The 20,086-nt window shown below is 35.6% G+C and overlaps 2 protein-coding genes across 2 annotated transcripts in view; one reads left to right on the forward strand and one right to left on the reverse strand.

Moving 5' to 3' along the window:
• LOC110382452 (homeobox protein PKNOX2) overlaps positions 1–6,373 on the forward strand; it is a 46,399-nt gene extending 40,026 nt beyond the window's left edge. The window contains exon 11 of the mRNA XM_064042604.1: positions 385–6,373. Coding sequence (XP_063898674.1) covers positions 385–500 — 116 coding nt within the window. The 3' untranslated portion in view covers positions 501–6,373. The remainder of the gene's footprint in view (positions 1–384) is intronic.
• Positions 6,374–6,752: 379 nt separating this feature from the next.
• LOC110383138 (scavenger receptor class B member 1) overlaps positions 6,753–20,086 on the reverse strand; it is a 113,024-nt gene continuing 99,690 nt past the window's right edge. The window contains exons 9-13 of the mRNA XM_064042599.1: positions 15,272–15,393; positions 14,628–14,762; positions 13,062–13,180; positions 12,304–12,435; positions 6,753–9,727 (exon numbers count right to left, since the gene is read on the reverse strand). Coding sequence (XP_063898669.1) covers positions 9,275–9,727; positions 12,304–12,435; positions 13,062–13,180; positions 14,628–14,762; positions 15,272–15,393 — 961 coding nt within the window. The 3' untranslated portion in view covers positions 6,753–9,274. The remainder of the gene's footprint in view (positions 9,728–12,303; positions 12,436–13,061; positions 13,181–14,627; positions 14,763–15,271; positions 15,394–20,086) is intronic.

Genomic DNA, 20,086 nt, shown 5'->3' on the forward strand with positions numbered 1-20,086 from the left:
TATGCTTACTCTGACGTTTATTGGAGAATCACTGACTCCTAAGTCACAGGCACATGCCTAGTTTAGGAGCCAGAGTTTAATGTTTTACAAAACCTATAATTTATGCCTAGTCTTTACGGATGTTAATGTTGTGATGGCTTTTGGTGAAAATAAAGAATTTATTTATTTATTATTATTTATTTAATATACTTACAATTTCGAGTATACTGTTGTATGTATATGCATAGACATATATTTGTACATACCTAGTTGTAAGATTCTTTTTTACCTACTGATTTTGCAATAAAGAATTTGTTTTTTTGAAGTTATCGTTAATTATTTCTACCGTTTTCGAGGCAATCAAGTATTGTTTTTTCCTCACCGCAAATATGACCTTGTCTCCAGGTCTCCTGTCATCATCAGAGGACGAAGACCAAGAAGGCGAGGCTTCGGGGGATGAACAGGATCCGGCCGCAGAACAGCCGGAAGTCACATACCCAATACAGCAAACTATGCATTAGGATATTATCAGAGTTTTAGGAACGAACACTATGAAATTACTGAAAAAATATTGAGAAGGTAAGATTTCTATGTATAAAAAACTGCTATAATTCTCACCAAATGTCTTGAGAGAGATTAGAAAATGAATTTGGAAGTTTGAAATATTTTGTCGTAATTTAAAAACTTATATGTTCACCGCCTTACCACCAAAACTTTTAAACGTCAGTTTAAGACTTGTCTAAAAAAAAATCAGAATATGACGTTGATATATGGTTCATTTTGCAGCCACAATTTTTTTAGACAAGTGTAAAACAGATGTTTAAGTTTTTTTAGTAAGGTTGTAGTAAGGTTGTTTAACACTATGCAAATACTGAGTTACCAGAAATATCTAAATGAAAATCATAATAAAACCAGTGAAATATTGTTTTAATATACTTATTAAAAGTAATTTTTAAACGACACACGAAAACTAGTTTTCGAAATTCGACAAATCCTCTCACTAGTGATGTACCGTTCCTAAAACTCGAATGTATCGATAAAACAAAAAAATAAATCGATATAGTCGATACCCAGTTACGATTCAATGTATACGTATTAATTTTTAAAGGTCTTTTCATGACAAACGCCATGTCACAATAAATTCGTTTATTTATATAAAAAAAGACATAATAATATAAAATATATTGACAGTATACCATAAGTTTAAGTGTAGATTTAAAAGATTTTGGGTAGTAGCAGTGTGGGTAAAACAAATTAAAAACATAAATAAAATTACGATAATTTCTTGACACTAAAACACTTTGTCGGTAAATCAATTTCTTGAATGAATAACAGTCAAAAAATATTTGAAATAAACACAGATGTATATAAAAATATGATAGTGATGTGCAAACTAATTTCGATACAAAATATCGACAAATTTATCGATTTTGTTCAGGCACTGCAGTGCCCTAGCCAAGTCTCGTTAGATATACGGCAGTTGAATAACGTCAATATTAAATATTCTATTTATATGTGCGTTCATGTAAGCTTTATATTACTTATTATGAGAGTGAAGGAATAGTGAGTGCACCTGTGTACAAGCAAATGCTCGTGCACTATAATATGTCCTGCGCAGCTGACTGATCTCCTTATATGAGAACAGCTGCCGTGGCCGACAGTCGGATGCCATTATTATATTACTTATAAATTGAAAAAAGTACATATTGTTAAAGTCAATGATCTAAGTATACAAGAAAATATACGAAGTCAACAATTTGTATACGAAATCTTACGATATCATTTAATGTATACGATTTGCTGTTTTTTTAACGAAATTTATTAAACTGTTTTTTTAACGGTTAAAGTTAACTTGTCAATTTGGGATTTAAAAAACTAGCAAAGAACGCAAAAAAAGAAGCGTTCCAACAGTGTTTTAATAAAATACGTTATAATAATAGAAAAACTATTTGAAACCTCTTTCTAAGTTTATAAAGCTACTTTTATATGGCTAAACTAAAATAACGTGAGGAGAAATATCCCTCGGCCATTTTAATAATGTAAAAATATATTCAAAAAAAGGTATACAATTCTTTTGTAGAAACTAAGTTTTTATCGAAATAGTTTGCACATCACTGTGCTAATCTGTGTATTAATTTTGTGAATCCATACTGTTACCACTCGAGATTTGAACCTAGAACTTTGTATACGTAATCCATACCTCAAATATTATTAAACAAAATAATGAACTATTCATATTAACTGGCAAAACTAATGGAATTCTTTTAGTGTTGGTCTTTTCACTTATCGATAAGAAAAATATGCTAAATTTGTATTTTTATTTTGTGTAAATATTTAATATTATTTGATCTTAAAGTCTCATATTTCTACGTCTTCCCATATTCAATGATATTGTAAAGAAGAAAAATTTAAATTAATTTCGAAAATATCAAGTAGGTGAAAAGATCAACATTTTCATTCACTTCTCGTTTTTGGTAAAAATGCTTTAGATTTCTGATTGAGATAACTTAAAAAATACAGAAAAACAATACCCGGTCGAATTGAGATCCCCTTTGAGGAAAGTTGGTTAAAACAGATCCTATTTAGAAACATGTCTGGGTTTTTATTTGAATTGTACTTTCAGAGGAACATTTTTACCAAAAACGAAAACTCAAAAAAAAAACAACTTCAAACAGAAAAAAAATATCCTCAAAGAGGCTTTGTTTAGCGTTTTGTCAATTTTGATACCGGTTGTGAATTAAACACTTTTTTTTTGAAAATTTCTTCCCCATTTCACCGACTGACGAAGTATAGTACGCGCGAAATATCTTTTTGAGTCTGAAATTAGTCGCGAATCGACTAAATTTCGAAATTAGTTAGAAATCGACTAAATTTTGAAATTAGTTGGTAATCGACTAAATTTTGAAATTAGTTGGAAATCGACTAAATTTTGAAATTAGTTGGAATTCGACTACATTTTGAAATTAGTTGGTAATCGACTAAATTTTGAAAATAGTTGCAACTCGACTGAATTTTGAAATTAGTTGATTTTGAATTAGTCGGAAATCGACTAAATTTTGAAATTAGTTACAAGTCGACTAAATTCAGACTCAGAAAGATAAATCGATCGTATTAAAATAGATACTAAGAATATTTTTTACATGCAACACTAGAGAATACCGTCCACTGAGATATTGCATCTATTTATTTATAAAAAAAGTAATTAGTTTTGAAATATACTCAATTGTTAATTTCCTTTATTTTACTACACAGCCATATTAGGTTAATTTTTCATTAGTTTTTGTGGAGAAATCTGTAGTTTTTTCGACTAAAATTACATTACGATAAGTACAGTATAATTATAACGGAATTACATATGTTTTTGTATAAAAAGCTTATTAAAAAATGTATTTTATTTTTAAGTTAGTAATAAGTAAACGACCATTATTTTTATGTCAACTTTTGTTCTTGCAATTTATTTTTATTTATACAAGTGATTTAGTGTTATTTTTTGACAAAATAATCAGTTACGGCTGTTCTCAATATACTATCTAACTGTTGTTATAGAAATCTGACATTACTTATATGGACCTAATGTCAAATTATATTTCTAGAAAGCAAATAAACAAGTAAATTTAATATTGAGAACGGCCGAATATTGGTCACCAAACGGATAACTCCACAGAAACTAATCTAGTACATAAGTATTAAAAAAAAAACGAATATACGATTGTAAATGATACGATTTCCATTAAATATAGTATACTTTGAAAACTTAAAGGTTCAATCCAAAATTGTATACGCAAAAAAGTATTAAAAAATCGTAATTGACACTTAAAATTTAGTCAACGATGTGAACTGAATTATCGACTAAAATCATGTTGTTTTAGTCACATCACTAAAGGTGTAAAGCTTGACGAAAATACTTATTTTAGTAACAAGATTTTTTTTATTGACTGATTTTAGAATATTCACGAAATTAAGTTTAAAAATGAACAGCCAAGTTATTGAAAAAAAAAAACATTTGATTCAATTTCACACTTATTTTGAGCAGTTTTTTTTTTCAAAATAAAGTGTAGTTTTTTTTTAGCTACTTTTGCAGACAGTAATAAAATTTATGTAGTAGTTTTGTCCTCTTTTTAATACATAGTTTTTCGTCAAGCATATTAAATTATTTAGTATGTCGACTAAATTTAGTCAATCAACTAAACGTTTTAGTCGATAATTCAGTTCACATCTCTATTTAGATATAAAGCGAAGGCGGGAAAGCTAAAGGAAATAGATAAAAAAATATCGTAAGAATTACGCTAATTATTGTTTTGTAAGCAAACGTTTTTAAAAAAGGACTTCCAATTTAAACTTTCTAGAAAGTACTATTGCAGGTCTAGGTATATTTTTCAAAATTATTTTTTTGAATTTTACAAATCAAACTGAAAATTATTGATTTTATTTTTACATTTAACTGTGGTTGTATTAGGTAAAGTTAAAGGGATTTAGTAATAAAAAATAGTCCTGTTCATCTATGTATGTATTATATCTATTTCTCTATAAGTAAAGAAGGGATGACGTCGGAAGACGCTGGATGCAGGTCGCCTCCAACAGGTATCTGTGGAGATCTAACGGGGAGGCCTATGTTCAGCAGTGGACATCCTATGCCTGAGATGATGATGATGAAAGTAGGGACAGTGCTATTCGTCTATATCTATTTCAGTTGCATCGAAATCTTCTTTTTACAATACGACTTTTTAACGCAATTACTATAGGATACACCATACATACAACCTTGGTGATTAACGCTCAATCCTTCTCCGTGTGAGAGGAGGCCGCAGCCCAGCAGTGGGACGATAAAAAGGCTGTAACAGTAACACCATACATATGTATATTCTTATAGCATTATCTATATTAAAAAAATGTCTTGCTTAACAATTTAAGATTTTTTTTCATTTTTTTTTTAAATTTTGCAATACACAAGTCTTCCTTATATTATGCTAATTAATAAATTAATGTTACAATAGTACTTTCTAGAACAGTTGTATGTTAAAATATTAAGTTAAATTGTATTGTTGATACGATATTTTTTGATCTTAAGAATGGTTTTTGTAAGTTGGAGTTTTGAAAAAGAAAAAAAGTAAAAAAAATTTCGACATATTTTTTTACATTTATTATTTTGGTCAAATCTGGTTTGTATGTATTTTTTCACATTTCCTTATAATCATTAGTTTTCGAATTAAGGAATTTAAAAAGTACACCATAAAAGTATTACGCAAGTATTATAGTAATTAAAAAACATTCAATTTTCAAGGTTATTCAAGTTTGGTATTGCCATACCTACTTTTTTTAAATAATTACATAAATTATGAAATCATTTTTCTACGACAATATTTTTTTTTAATTTTGAAGAGTAGGTCTTCAATTTGGTGTTGCCATATTTACATACCTTATATAATTTACCATATGTATATTTTTCATTTTCTACTATAATATTTCTTTCAAAACTCCAACTTACAAAATTAAAAAAAAAAAGAACGAAACAGTGCTGAAACTCAAACGAGGAAACGGATATACGTAATTGGAATGGTGAAGTTAAGAAAAATAAGATTTTTTATGATAATATTATAATTATGTATTAGTACATATTATACATCTACTTATACATCGCGTAGTGATATAATGTATTTTTAATGTAACGGCTATTTGACTATATTCGTCTAAGGCTAAATTGGCTATTTGCCAAAACGACGATTTGAGCCAAATTAGGCCGTTTTTTTAATGGGAAGCGGATGTTTTGATTTAAAAGTGTATTATTCAGAAAATATACATAACACATTTCTAGAAAATCTAAGTACATTAATTTAAAAAAATAAGCGCAATTCAGCAATCTGACTAGTCATTTTACACATTGCCCGGCCAATATTGCCTTGCGGTGAAAAAAATATAAGTGTAAAACTTTTCAAGGTAAAGAAATAGGAAGTTCAATGCAAAGTTTTCGTCCAAGAAATGCAATAAAATTAATTAATTTGAGCAATAAATTGTAATGCCAAGGCCGAATCCTAAAACGCCACTCAATTTTAAGAACTACTCGTACCTACATCATTATTTCTGTCACTTTTATGCAAACTGCGACAGATACATATAATTTTAAGTAGAACTTCAAATTAAGTGACGTCGAGTATTTTGATTATGACATAGTTAGAATAAACAGATAATACACAAAATAACTTTAAAATCAAAGCGTCTGCCTTTCCAAGCTATACCCGAGTGCGGGATAGTCTCGCTTGTTCTAAGCGCCGTTATTAAAGTCCAGAAATAGTATACAATAGATATACGCGCTTGTTTAGTATTAAGAATAACTTCAATGTTATACATTATGGTACAGCATAATTTTTGCTAGTCAATAAAATAATTTTTAGGCTGATTTTTGCTATTTTATTTTTCATCTGACAACACCCCAGACTTTCTAATATTTCTATAAGTGACTACTATGTTGGGGTCGGCTTCCAGTCTAAACGGTTGCAGCTGAGTACCAGTGTTTTACAAGGAGCGACTGCCTATCTGATCTCCTCAACCCAGTTACCCGGGCACCCCAATACCCTTTGCTAAGACTGGTTGTCAGACTTACTGGCTTCTGACTACCCGTAACGATTGCCAAGGATGTTCACTGACAGCCGGGACCCACAGTTTAACGTGCCATCCGAAACACAGTCAATGGTGTCTAAGATATACTAAGAAAGTACATACAAACTGCCAAAGATATTCAAATGACAAGACAGGAAAGGTTTAAATAAACTACAATAGAATTTACAATAATTTTATTAAACAATACATTTTGATACAAAAAATCCTTAACTATTATTTACAATTATTACCTAAATTCGTATAAAAATATTCATAGAACCACCGATTTTTCCTTTTAATAATAAAAAAATATTAATTTTATCCATAAAAAAAGAAAAGTCTTGATACATTAAAGCTTGACTAAACTCTAATTTATTATTAGTTTGGTTGGAATAGTTTATTTAGTCGACTAATTTGGTCACTCGACTAAAGTGAAGAATTTCATGAAATATGTCATTACTTCTAATCTCGTGTGAATTTCAATAAAATAAAATAAGTACATTTTGTTCGATCTTAAAAATAAAAAAAAAAATTTGCGTATTTTTCAAATGATTGAAGAAGAAAATGATAAAAAATTAATAAAAATGATTTTTCTCAAAATTGAGTATGATTGTCGATATAAATATATTAGTACTATTTGAGCAATTTTCGGATTTAGTAGGAATGTTATTTCATCACATATATTGGAATGTTTCAAGTATAAAAACTGCTGGTTATAATAAAAAGGACTTATATACTTTTTAACAATGCAATGTCCAAAGCCGATTTCTATTCTCATATGAGGAGATCAGCTGCGCTGCGCAGGACATATTATAGTGCACGCACATTAGCTTGGACTGCGGTGCACTCACTATTCCTTCACTCTCATAGCGCGCTGGGACGACAATCCGACACCACCGGTGAGAGATTATAAGCAGGACTAACAAAATAGTACATAGGCCCTTTTGCGTATAACTGTAGACAGCTTATTCTTTTTAGAACGCCACACTGCAAACTTTTAGTCGGCCGATAGTTTGTTAAGCTCATAAATCAGCATGAAGATGAATGGCAGTACGCACATTTCAAAGATCAGGTATTTTGCCGGCATCAGACCGACTGAGAACTTTGATTAGATTCAAGATTACATTAAAAGTCGGCCAACTGTTTAGTCTGCAGTGTGGGTAACCATAGACAATTTGGATAACGGCTTGTTAATTCAATTAGGGCTGATTTTTCAATCCTCAGTTAACGTCTATCTGAGGAATAAATATGGCGGCTTGACATTTTTTCCATACAAAAGCTGTCAAAACGTCAAACATATTCCTCAGATAAAAGTTATCTGGCGATTGAAAAATCAGCCCTTAATTTGGCAAGTATAGTTTACTTACATAATATTAAGTTTTTTCAAGGCAACGTTTTAAAGGTATTTGGACCAATATGTCTAACTTTTTTTCTGTTTATAATGTACAAACGTGACATTATCAAAGTTATTTTTTCAAAATGTGTTTTTACAAAAAATAAAAAATACAAAAATACGAATTGAGAACCTCCTTCTTTCTGGGAATTCGGTTAAAAATAACATTTCTGGCTTTTTATTACGTATATTAACGTAAATTATTTATTATTTGCCATTGAAAACTTTTCTCATAAAATATTATTCATTATAAACAGAAAAGAACCAAAGTGAGCAAATATTCCGTTTAAATCTAGACGAATTCCGTTAAAATCGGAATCCTATACAATCAGTCGTCGACACAACCCTATATAAAATTAAATATAGCCTAAAAACCACGTTTAATAAAGTACAGTACCATAAAAGAACAATATGGTATTTTCACATGAATTTAACTTAGAAAAAAAAACGTGTAAAAAAATTGTCACTTCTACAGTGTTTTTAACTCTGTGGTCACACGGAGTAACTTTTTGACAGCGAATTTTTTGGTCAAAAACCCATAAAAATATAGTCCTTTTAGACCTCTTATTTCTCGTATCTGTCAATCTCGAATTTTCAGTACAAAAATTCATCGCTATGATGAAGAAAAAATTGGTTTTCATAGTCCAAACAATTTTCTACAGATTTCTATAAAATACCATTGAATTTATGGTAACTGTACTTTCCCTGTTTCGTGGCTAACCGTCCCCAAAAAGCATTTAAAATAAAGTATGTAATACCCTGATATACAATATTTTATGTCGTCACTTTGCTTTTGTCAAATACTTTGCATTTGTCAGACTTTGACAAATACTGACGACAGCGAAGTTGTCATTGTCATTTCATTACCTACCTTTGCATACTCATATTTGCAAAATTCATTTTTTGATATTCCGCTTAAATTCTTCAGCTTTAGACTCGTAAGTCTACTGTATATGAAAGAACTGTAAAATAACTTCTTATTTATAACGTTTTCATTTCATAAATAAATCATACTTTGTATATGTAAATATAAAGTAATTAACCATCCCCAGTTTCCTATCTCCCGAGCCTTTTCCCAACTATGTTGGGGTCGGCTTCCAGTCTAACCGGATGCAGCTGAGTACCAGTGTGCCACAAGGAGCGACTGCCTATCTGACCTCCTCAACCCAGTTACTCGGGCAACCACATCAATAGTACCTCATTATTTTTATTTATCTTACATTGAAGATTATTGACATTGACAAAAGCAAAGTGCACACCCACTGGTTGAGCAGAAGGGGACGGTGCATAAAAACTAAAAAAAACCCTCTATTCCTGATTAAACCTATGTTCTGATAAAATAAAACTATTATCCGCCCGTATCAAAGATTCCCTTTCCGCATTACTAAAAGTAGACTTAACAAATTCACTTTTTAAACAATTTTTGAATTCTAAACTACAATCTGTGCGAACGTAGCTTAACTCTTGTACCTTATCTCCGCATTGATTTAGCGGTATGTATGAAGATTCTCTGTTAGACATTATTTTGTGGGCTCCACTTATAATCAAAGTTGAGCTCCGTCTAATAGGTCTTCCCAGTTCTACAATTTCTATAGCATGTTGGCCGATTACGAGGCTTTTATAAGTTTTTATAAAAACGATGGCAAGGATGAGGAAGCCGGTTAAAATCATGGAGTAGGTAATGGCTGGAGCTGCAACTGGTCCCACGGTGGTTGCTAAGTAGATCCACCGCCATATTGGGGTTGACAGCTCGTGGATACCCTGGGAATAAATGGTTGAGGTTAATTTTGTGTATAATCACACAATATAAAGGTGAAAGTGAGTGTGTGTGTTTGTTATTTCTTTACGAAGAAATGGCTCAACGGATGTTGATGAAACTTGGTAATAACGCAGCTTATAAATCAGAATAAAGCATAGGATTTTATTTATTTATCCGATTGCGGGATTTAGTCGTCACGAGACGTGCGTCAAACCGCGGGCAGAATCCAGTAGGTATTGATACAGATGTCAAATAATAAAAGGTTATGAAAGAAAATTATAAAAGTTGCACAGTCTATTTAAACCTAAGTCTGTGGTTTATAATTATCGCATAAACCAACTTTCCTCCAATCAATTATTGTCTAAATAAAAACAATGAATTTCACTTCGCGACATAAGTCTATGGGAAAACCTATTTATCTGTCTGTTGGCTCGACTCCTATTAGTACTATCATTTGTTTCTCACTTTCTATAGCTTTCGAAATACTTACACAAATATTTACTAGGTACTCGAGTTTCCTTAGAAATTATTATTTTAGTCACGAAAATAATTTTGTATAGAGTTAAGTATGAAATAGACAGATATATTGCAGAAAGGAAAAGTGTACAAGTTTTTATTTACATTAAAATGTTAAACTATTTTCTGCCAGTAGTTTCCTCCTGCCTGACGGAACTTACTACTTCCGACACCTGGATAAAAAGACTTATTGATGTTTATTGCCATGTTTCATCAAAATTCATTCAGTGAAAGAGGAGCAATCATCCATACATACAAACTTAGGCATTTTTAAAATTTTTGTTATTCATAAGTGGTTTTAAAGGCCCTCGTGCCCAATTACACCAGTTAGTGATAGATGGCGGGAGATCGTGAAAAAAGCTGTGTCCGCCTCTAATGTGGACGCCTCAACGTGACCACGACCGCTCTGCCAAGAGCGAATCGACAGAGAAGAAGAAAAGAGTGATAGAGTTTCTGATAGCCTTTTAGGAACTGATCGGACATTTTTTTTTTTGTTTAAAAGAGCTGGCAGAAATTGCTGGCATTAACTACAAGGTAATCAGTGAAATCTGCCTAATTGAAACAAATGATTTAATTTGACGCGTTTTAACTATCATCATCATCATCAGCCTATAGCAGTCCACTGCTGGACATAGGCCTCTCCAAGTGCACGCCACTGAGATCGATTTTCGGCTTCTCGCATCCAGCTCCTGCCAGCCGTCTTGCGCAAGTCATCACTCCACCGTGCCTGAGGACGTCCTACACTACGTTTGCCGAGGCGTGGTCTCCACTCTAGAACGCGTTTACCCCAACGGTTATCGGTTCTTCGGCTAATATGGCCAGCCCACTGCCACTTCAGCTTGCTGATTCGGTGGGCTATGTCGATGACCTTGGTTCTCTGACGGATTACCTCATTTCTTATGCGATCCCTCAGAGAAATGCCGAGCATAGCCCTTTCCATAGCCCGCTGAGCGACTTTAAACTTGTGAACCAGCCGTACCGACAGTGTCCACGTTTCGGCTCCGTAAGTCATGACAGGTAGGACGTACTGATTGTAGACTTTTGTCTTTAGGCACTGTGGGATCGACGATGTTAGGACTCGACGTAGCTTCCCAAATGCAGCCCAACCCAACTGAATTCTCCTATTCACCTCGTCCTCAAAGTTGTTTCTACCTAACTGCAATGTCTGCCCGAGGTATACATATTTCCGAACAACTTCGAGAACGGCGCCGTGTATCGCAATCGGTTTCGGTAGAACATGTTCATTGAACATGACCTTGGTTTTGTCCAAGTTCATCCGTAGGCCAATGCGTAGAGAAGATTCAGCCAGGTCGTTCAGCATCTGTTGTAGGTCATGCAGCGTTTCCGCCATGATGACGATATCGTCAGCAAATCGCAAGTGAGAGATGTGTTCGCCATTGATGTTGATGCCGCGTCCTTTCCAGTTCAGCGTCTTGAACATATCCTCCATTGCATTAGTGAACAGTTTCGGGGAAATAACATCCCCTTGTCTCACTCCTCGATGCAACGGTATGGGCCTTGTTTGCTGATTCTGTACTTGGACGGACATTGTAGCGGCTTCGTAGAGACATCTCATCACTTGGATGTATCGCCAATCTACTTGACAACGCTGCAGTGACTCCAGAACAGACCAGATTTCAACAGAGTCAAAGGCCTTCTCATAGTCCACAAATGCTAGACACAGGGGCTGATTATACTCTTCGGTCTTCTGTATAATCTGCCGCACTGTGTGGATGTGGTCTATGGTGCCGTATCCGCTCCGAAACCCGGCCTGCTCCGGTGGTTGGAATTCGTCGAGTCTTCGCGCAAGTCGGTTCGTGATCACTCTTGAGAACAGCTTATATACGTGGCTTAGGAGGGAAATGGGTCGATAGTTCTTCAACTGGGTTTTGTCTCCCTTTTTGAAGAACAGGACGACAACACTCCTACTCCACGCCGTTTTAACTATAGTGTTTTTTTACTAGGATAGCTTTTTTATATGTACATATTGTAATATCCATGTAAATAAGTACCTAAACAGCTACTTTAAATGGTTTAACATTAACTCAATAGGTATACTTACTTCTTCAATCCACATAACAGGGAAGATAGTATCAGGGAAGTTATTAATATTGTTGATGGGTATATTAGGGGCTCGGTCCACTTTCAGGTTCAGCTGCACTCTCACGAAGCCTTCTAAGGGTACTCCAATTTTCTGCAAAGAATATACATGTATGTAAGTATAGGAAGAAAGAAAGAAAAACCTTTTAGCCCCAAGTGAGCCGACAACATAAACGTCAATTTTCTTAAAACAACTCAATTTTCAAAGTAATCAATGGGCATGATGACAGGGTTAAACAATAGTGATTCTGATTAGTCTGCATTTTAGATTGGACAAAAATATTCGACACGTATTTTTATTTACATTGTGTACATTGTTTTAGGGTTGTCTAAAAGACGGACTAATTACTCTTTTCAGTAACCATGCCTATTTTAACTTTGAAAATAAAAAAGAAATTATAAAAGACCAAAGAGCGAGACTATTCTACTTTGATCTGCCGATTCTACGTAATACTTCCAAAGAGTGAACGCAGTTCTGGTACACAAAGATCTCTAGAAAGACCATGATGCACACAAAATTGGGATTGGAGGGGGGAAAGGGCCATCTGATGATTTTTCATCTTTTAGAAAAAGTAGATAGATTGGCGCTAGATAGGCGTAAATGGAAGGAGCTGCACCGACAAGAGCTGGGCTCTTAAATTGAAGAAGAAGAGAAAAAGAAGGCATCTTTACTTAACCTTGAATAAGACAAATGATAATATTATGGTGATGATGTCTTACCGGTTGTATCATGAAGTAAGTCTCATGCTTCTTCTTGTTGGGCTTCAGACCCTCGAATGGCAGCAGCAGACTTGGGTCAGCATCGTAGAAGTGCGGGAAGGAGAGATATACAGGAGCATCTGAGGAAGAAAGTTGTTAATATTAGTGTTGAAGTCCGGTTAAGCCGTCCTTAACAAACCTGGACTTCAAAAAAGACTAAAAACCTAAGTTTGTCGGGCCGAAATCGCTTCTGTGGTTTCAGAAATTATTTCTTACCATATATTTTATATGGGTATGATTTAAGCTGTCACCAATTTAATTCATTTTGTGTTTCTTAAATAATAGGGTTTGCCCTCAAAATAGTAGATTTGTCACCAAAATGTATCACCAAACAATATAAAATCAATTCCACAATAAATTACCGAAAATCATGGAGATATGGGGTCAAGTACCAAATAAATGGTTTTGTATGTATTATAATGGGTTTGTCCTAATAGTATTTAGGCAAACTAATTTAAAGAGATCACCAATAAATCATGTATTATATCACTAGAAAATTTCATGAATTGTATTAAAATGTAGGGTGGTCGTCATCATCCTTTCAACCAAAAGAGTCTACTACTTCACTGGCCATGTGCCTCCCGCAAGGGTCTTAATTTCCACAGGTAGTATAAATATATTTAAATTAAATTTCTAGCTGAATAGTAAATAAAACACTTAATTAAAGTCAAAATAAGCATCGTATGATCGTACCTACAACCCATTCGTTGAGGCCCGAAAGCGCGCCAATTTGTCTCCCTTCCCTTCCTCTTCCCTTTGAACATAATTTCATTAAAAATAAACTGATGTATTAAATTGGTAACGAATACATTATTTTAATAACTGAACATAATAAAATGTAACTACTGTATTGGTGACAAAATAACAAATAAAAAGCAGTCGCAGTCAGGGATCGATTAATCGATTTATTTGGTGACAGATCTACCATTTTGAGCACCAAGCTATTATTTAAGTAATAAAACTATTATTATAAGAACGAAGTTTATATTCATGTAATGCACTACAATTTTATTGGTGATCCATCTCATATTTTATACATTATATTGACAATAATTTGGTAACTCATACATGGGAACACTCTTTGTTTATCTGAGAACGAAAATATTTCGTGGCGATAGATCTATTTATTAGGTGATACAACTTGATGACAAAAATAAATTTTGGTGACAAAAAATATAGTTCCCATTTTATATTAACTATTTACAAAGCAGCCCGGAGTCTGGAAGTTGGTGATTGATACACCCGTGTATCGGATAGCACGTTAATGTTGGTCCTGCTTGTGATCTCTCTCCGGTGGTGTCGGATTGTCGTCCCATCGCGCTATAAGAGTGAAGGAATAGTGAGTGCACCGCAGTCCAAGCAAATGTGCCTGCTCTATAATATGTTCTGCGCAGCGCAGCTGATCTCCATATATGGGAACAGCCGCCGTAGCCGATAATCGACTAGAAGGACATCATCAATGAACCCGCTTGACTGTAACTTAGCCACGAGCTCCTCTCTTCTGTAGATGAAATATCTGATACTCACTATATTGACAAGGGCTGATATTCTGTAGCCCCCTGGGAGGACACTTCTCTCCAGGATAGTAACATTTGTTGTCAGGGTTCACGTCAGCACTCTCGAAGGTAGATGGTGGAGGAGTGTATAAGCCTGCTTTTATGCCTGTAAAGAAAGAAGATAGCATTATGAAACTGTATAACACCTGGGAACAGGGCATGAAGAAGGTTTCTCCCGCTTACTGGACTTACGACTTTAGGCACATGGATAAAAAATATATTATTCTGCTGTATATGCTACATTACTGCTAAGATTCAACAAAATTCTCTGCCGTTTTTGCGCGAAGATACATGCTCACTTTAGTTTAGACAATAGACATAAGACAAATGCTAACTTCCGCGTTGCTAACAGCATATCCATAAAAAGTTGCCCATATTTTATTCTGATGACATAAGTTATAATTCATTCAAGAATCATCAATATTCTTCTAGCAGTTTTACGAGAAAGAGGAACAAACATCCATACATCCATTGATCTGTAAAGATAAACTTTCGCATGTCTTTTTGTATGTTTCAATGTTTATTTTTTTCTTACTTTCCTTTTCAATTTCAGATATTTTGGATACAGATATTCAAATATTTCAGATAGCCTCATGTAAAATGTACAGTACATACCATCTTTATAGACATCCTCTCGATACTGCAGCGGCAGAATCCTGCAGAGATCCTTGTCATACACGTGGACGATGTCAGACTTGGTCAGCGAGCGAGGCGGGAAGAACGAACCTTCGGATGCACTGGAATTATAAGAAATAATTTCATTAGATCAAGTTATACAAGAAAAATTGTCTCTTCCGTGTAGGAAGGCACGATAAATTGGTGGGTCTGGGCTGTCATTTGAACATCTTTGAACATCTGAAAACCAGTTTAACGAGGGGTATCGGGTTGACCGGGTAACTGGATTGAGGAGGTCAGATAGGCAGTTGGTCCATGTAAAACATTCAGCTACAACGGCTCTACTGGAAGCTGACCCCAACATAGTCGTTAAAATACGAGGCTGATGATAATGGGATACATATTATTACCTCACTCAGACCACACCCAACAAACATGATTATCACACAAATATTGACCGTACGGGGATTCGAAAATTCGAACCCATCGGACCATCAGTCCGGCAATTCGGCAATCCGGCATGGTGACCGTTGCACCAATAAAGCAGGACTAAATAATAAAACAAAAATCGGCCGTTGTATGTTTATTTACTTATCTTTTAACAAAATAGGCAATTCTTTGCTGGCAAATAGTTTTAACTAGGCATTGACCTCTTTCGAACGGAAACAGGATCTTTTGAGCGATAAACTTATGTATATGGAGTACATAAGATATCCGTTTTACAAGAGAAGTATATGTATAACCTGTAGGTTGTTTGTATGTTACATTTCAAATAATAACTCGGTATTTTCATCGTCTTTCTAGTCGTCTTTCCGATATAAGGTCGTGGTTAAATAAAAGCCGTACGAGTCGATCCATCAAAAGCTTAAGCAATGCTTTGAGCGCTTTGTCTGCGAATGAGTGACTATCTTGACATATCGAGTTCCTCTGTGTTTCGGACGGCACGTTAAATCGGTGGGTCCTGGATGTCATTTGAACATCTTTGTAGTTTTTAGTTGTAACGGGTAGTCAGAAGCCAGAAAGTCTGATTACCAGTCTTACCAAGGGGTCCATGTTAAGTCAGTGTTGATGTAGGCATTCACTTTAAATAAAACACTGGTACACAGCTTCATCCGGTTAGACTAGACGCCGGCCCCAACATAGTTGGGAAAAGGCTCGGAAGATTATGATTTCCTAGAAATTCTCTCTAGCAACATATTTCCAAGTTCTCTTGCAACATTTAAAGGAAGCCTGACCCCTACCTTGGGTACACGATGTTTGCCAAACAAATATTGTAGACTAATGTTCTACGTACTTGCTTGTTAGTTTATTTTATTTTATTGCTCACACACAAGTACTGGGATCAACGTAAATAATGGAGAAATCTGGTTTTAATAGTATAAGCCATCATCATCAGCCCTTTGTATCGTCCCACTGCTGGGCTGCGGCCTCCTCTCACAGGGAGAAGGATTGAGCGTTAATCACCACGCTTGCTCAATGCAGGTTTTGATTTGAGGCTTTACTTTAAAGTCCAGGTTTCCTCAAGATTCTTTTACTCTTACTCAGTTATTGGTGTCCAAGATACACAATTTACAAAGCAACCTCGTGCCTGGTATATCATGCTGGGCATGGTAGCAATGGTTGTTACAAGAGCGCGCGTGAGTTCATCGGGGCTGGGTTGACAATACTCTGACACTAGCGCACTTTAAAATTGAGTTCATTTTTATATAGTGGTTGCATATTATTGTATACTGTTTGCATGTTCTTTCTAAGTATATCTTAGACACCAATAACTGTGTTTCGGATGGCACGTTAAACTGGAGGTCCCGGTTGTCATTGAACATCCTTGATAGTCGTTACGGGTAGTCAGAAGCCAGTAAGACTGACACCAGTGTAACCAAGAGGTATTGGGTAGCCCGGGTAACTGGGTTGAGGAGGTCAGATAGGCAGTCGCTTCTTGTAAAGCACTGGTACTCAGCTGAATCCGGTTAGACTGGAAGCTGACCTCAACATAGTTGGGAAAAAGGCTAGGAGGATGATGATGCATATTATTGTATACTCTATATTTCTTCTAACCTACAGACAGACATGTGTTGCTGGGGAGTTTGTTGCGCCACTTCTTCTTCCCAGCAAAAACACATAGGAAGTGGTGAAGGGTGGGCGTTTTGGGGGCTGTCTTTTGTAAATTTCTGACGTTCGAAAACTGCTGTTTTACAGCCAAGTTTGAATAAAGGATTTTGATTAATTTATGATATGTGTGGCCAATTTATAAATAGTGCTTTTAATGTTCAGCTATTTAAGTTAATTATTAGACCATAATAAAGATAAAGTTAAATATGCAATTAATAATGTAAGAAGTCATTACAAATAATTCTCAAGATGAGTTTCCTTATGCATAGAAGTCTTTGTAAACGCAATGAAATAACAATTACATAGATACTACAATGGTAGGTAAATACAGATATTTATCACTTGAACTGTTAATACTATTTATGTTTACCTTTTGTATTCAAATGTAGGTATTTCCGTAATGAGATCGTCAGTAAAAAAAGTTAAAGTAGGTATCATCCTCTCAAGTACGAGTATGCTGGTTCGATTCTTGATCAGGTCATCAAAGTCAAATCATTTATTTAATTTAGGCCTTTAATAGTTATCGGCACGAATCTTGAGCTCTGGCCTACATCTGCGCAGAAGTGATTTATTAGCAAAGAACCAATCCCGAGTGACGGCTATGACGCGATGCGCTGCGGGACAATCACCGCTTTAGCCCGCCCCCACGCCTCACTTCATGCCACAAAAGGGACCCAATAAATTACTTCTGCGCAGGATAAGGTTAGCGCTCAAGATTCGTGCCGATGATTATACAAGGACTTCAGAACGACAAAAGTACAAATTAGTGTGATTCTAGTTGCCTATCATTATCATCATCATCCCTTATCTCAATTTTATTCGTGGTCGGCGCAGCTTATTTTCTACTTCCATACTCTTCTTTCTGCCGTCATCTCACAAGTAACATTCTTTCTAGCCATATCAATTTCTCAATCTGGGTCGTCTTCCAGTCTCACCGGATTCAGCGGAGAACCAGAGATTTACAAAGAGCCTATCTGACCTTCTCAACCCAATTATCCAGGCAACCCAATACTCCTTTGCCAAGACTGGTCTCAGACTTACTGGCTTCTGACTACCCGTAACGACTGCCAAAGATACTAAATAAGGTGCCCTCCGAAACACAGTCATTGGTATCCAAGATATATTTAGAAAGTACATACAAACTTCGAAAAGTTGCATTGGTAGGTACTTGCCTCACCTGAAATCGAACCTACACCCTCATACTTGAGAGGTTGGTTCTTTACTCAATAGGCCACCACTTTTTTCCGGTACATACTATCCATTGTTGTCTAAAAAATAAGCCTGTGAACACGCTTACTCACTGTCTGACTAATTTCTTCAGAAGAAGTGCTCTTAAAATACCATATTTACACATTGTTATTGATTTTCTCAGGTATAACTGGTAAAGGGGAAAACGCTACGACCTTGTGTCAGCGTAAGTATAATATTTGCGAGGCTTTGTCATGCGCGTCGCTACAAATTATATTTGTGCTGGGTCATCTTTCACGGATTTACCCGTTATTGCGTCCTGTGTGAGCGATTTCGATGCGAATGCGAAGCGACGCGATGAATACAAAAAACCCGATACGTAGGAGAGGCCTAGGTAGCCCGGCTGTCATTGAACATCCTTGGCAGTCGTTACAGGTAGTCAGAAGCCAGTAAGTCTGACACCAGTCTAACCAAGGGGTATTGGGTTGCCCGGGTAACTGGGTTGAGGGGGTCAGATAGGGCAGTCGCTCCTTGTAAAGCACTGGTACTCAGCTACATCCGGTTAGACTGGAAGCCGACCCCAACGTAGTTTGGGAAAAAAGGCTCGGAGGATGTGTAGGAGAGGCCTAGGTAACGTACGTGACATGATATGATGTCTTCCTAGCCGATTATATTGCACGGCGGCTGTTCTCATCAAAGGAGATCAGCCAGCTGCGCAGGACATATTATAGTTTGGGCACATTTGCTTGGACACAGGTGCACTCTCTATTCCTTCACTCTCATAGCGCGATGGGACGGCAATCCGACACGACCGGAGAGAGATCAGGAGCAGTACCGACATTTACGTGCTCACCGATGCACGGGTGTCAATCACCGACTTCCAGACATCGGGCTGATTTGTGAAAGTTTTTTGAGCCTACAAAGGGACTTTGCCCTGACCTAGGACTGTGCACAGTAGTCGCGCTATGTGACTAGAATAACAAGGCAGTTCCATATAAAACACGTGTAAATATCAAGATTGCTATCAACATTTTTATGATGATCATAAAGTAACATAATAATGGCAATTATCAGATAAAAACTAATTACTACGGAGCGTCTGCGTTGCTAAGTAACGCGACGTGAATAAAAACAGTCGATTTCTTAAGACGTCACCATACTTCATATATTGTCACCTGCTTGTGATCTCTCTCCGGTGGTGTCGGATTGTCGTCGCATCGCGCTATGAGAGTGAAGGAATAATGAGTGCACCTGTGTCCAAGCAAATGTGCGTGCACTATAACATGTTGTGCGCAGCTAATTGATAATTTTTCCAGCCGGTATTCATCATCTGCCTAGCCTTTTCCCAACTATGTTGGGGTCGGCTTCCAGTCTAACCGGATGCAGCGGAGTACCAGTGTGCCACAAGGAGCGACTGCATATCTGAACTCCTTAACCCAGTTACCTTAGCAACCGAGTACTGGCTTTTGACAACCCGTAATGACTGCCAAAGATGTTCAATGACTGCCTACAGTTTAT

Source organism: Helicoverpa armigera, chromosome 29 (genome assembly GCF_030705265.1).
Source record: "Helicoverpa armigera isolate CAAS_96S chromosome 29, ASM3070526v1, whole genome shotgun sequence".
Lineage (NCBI taxonomy): Eukaryota > Metazoa > Arthropoda > Insecta > Lepidoptera > Noctuidae > Helicoverpa > Helicoverpa armigera.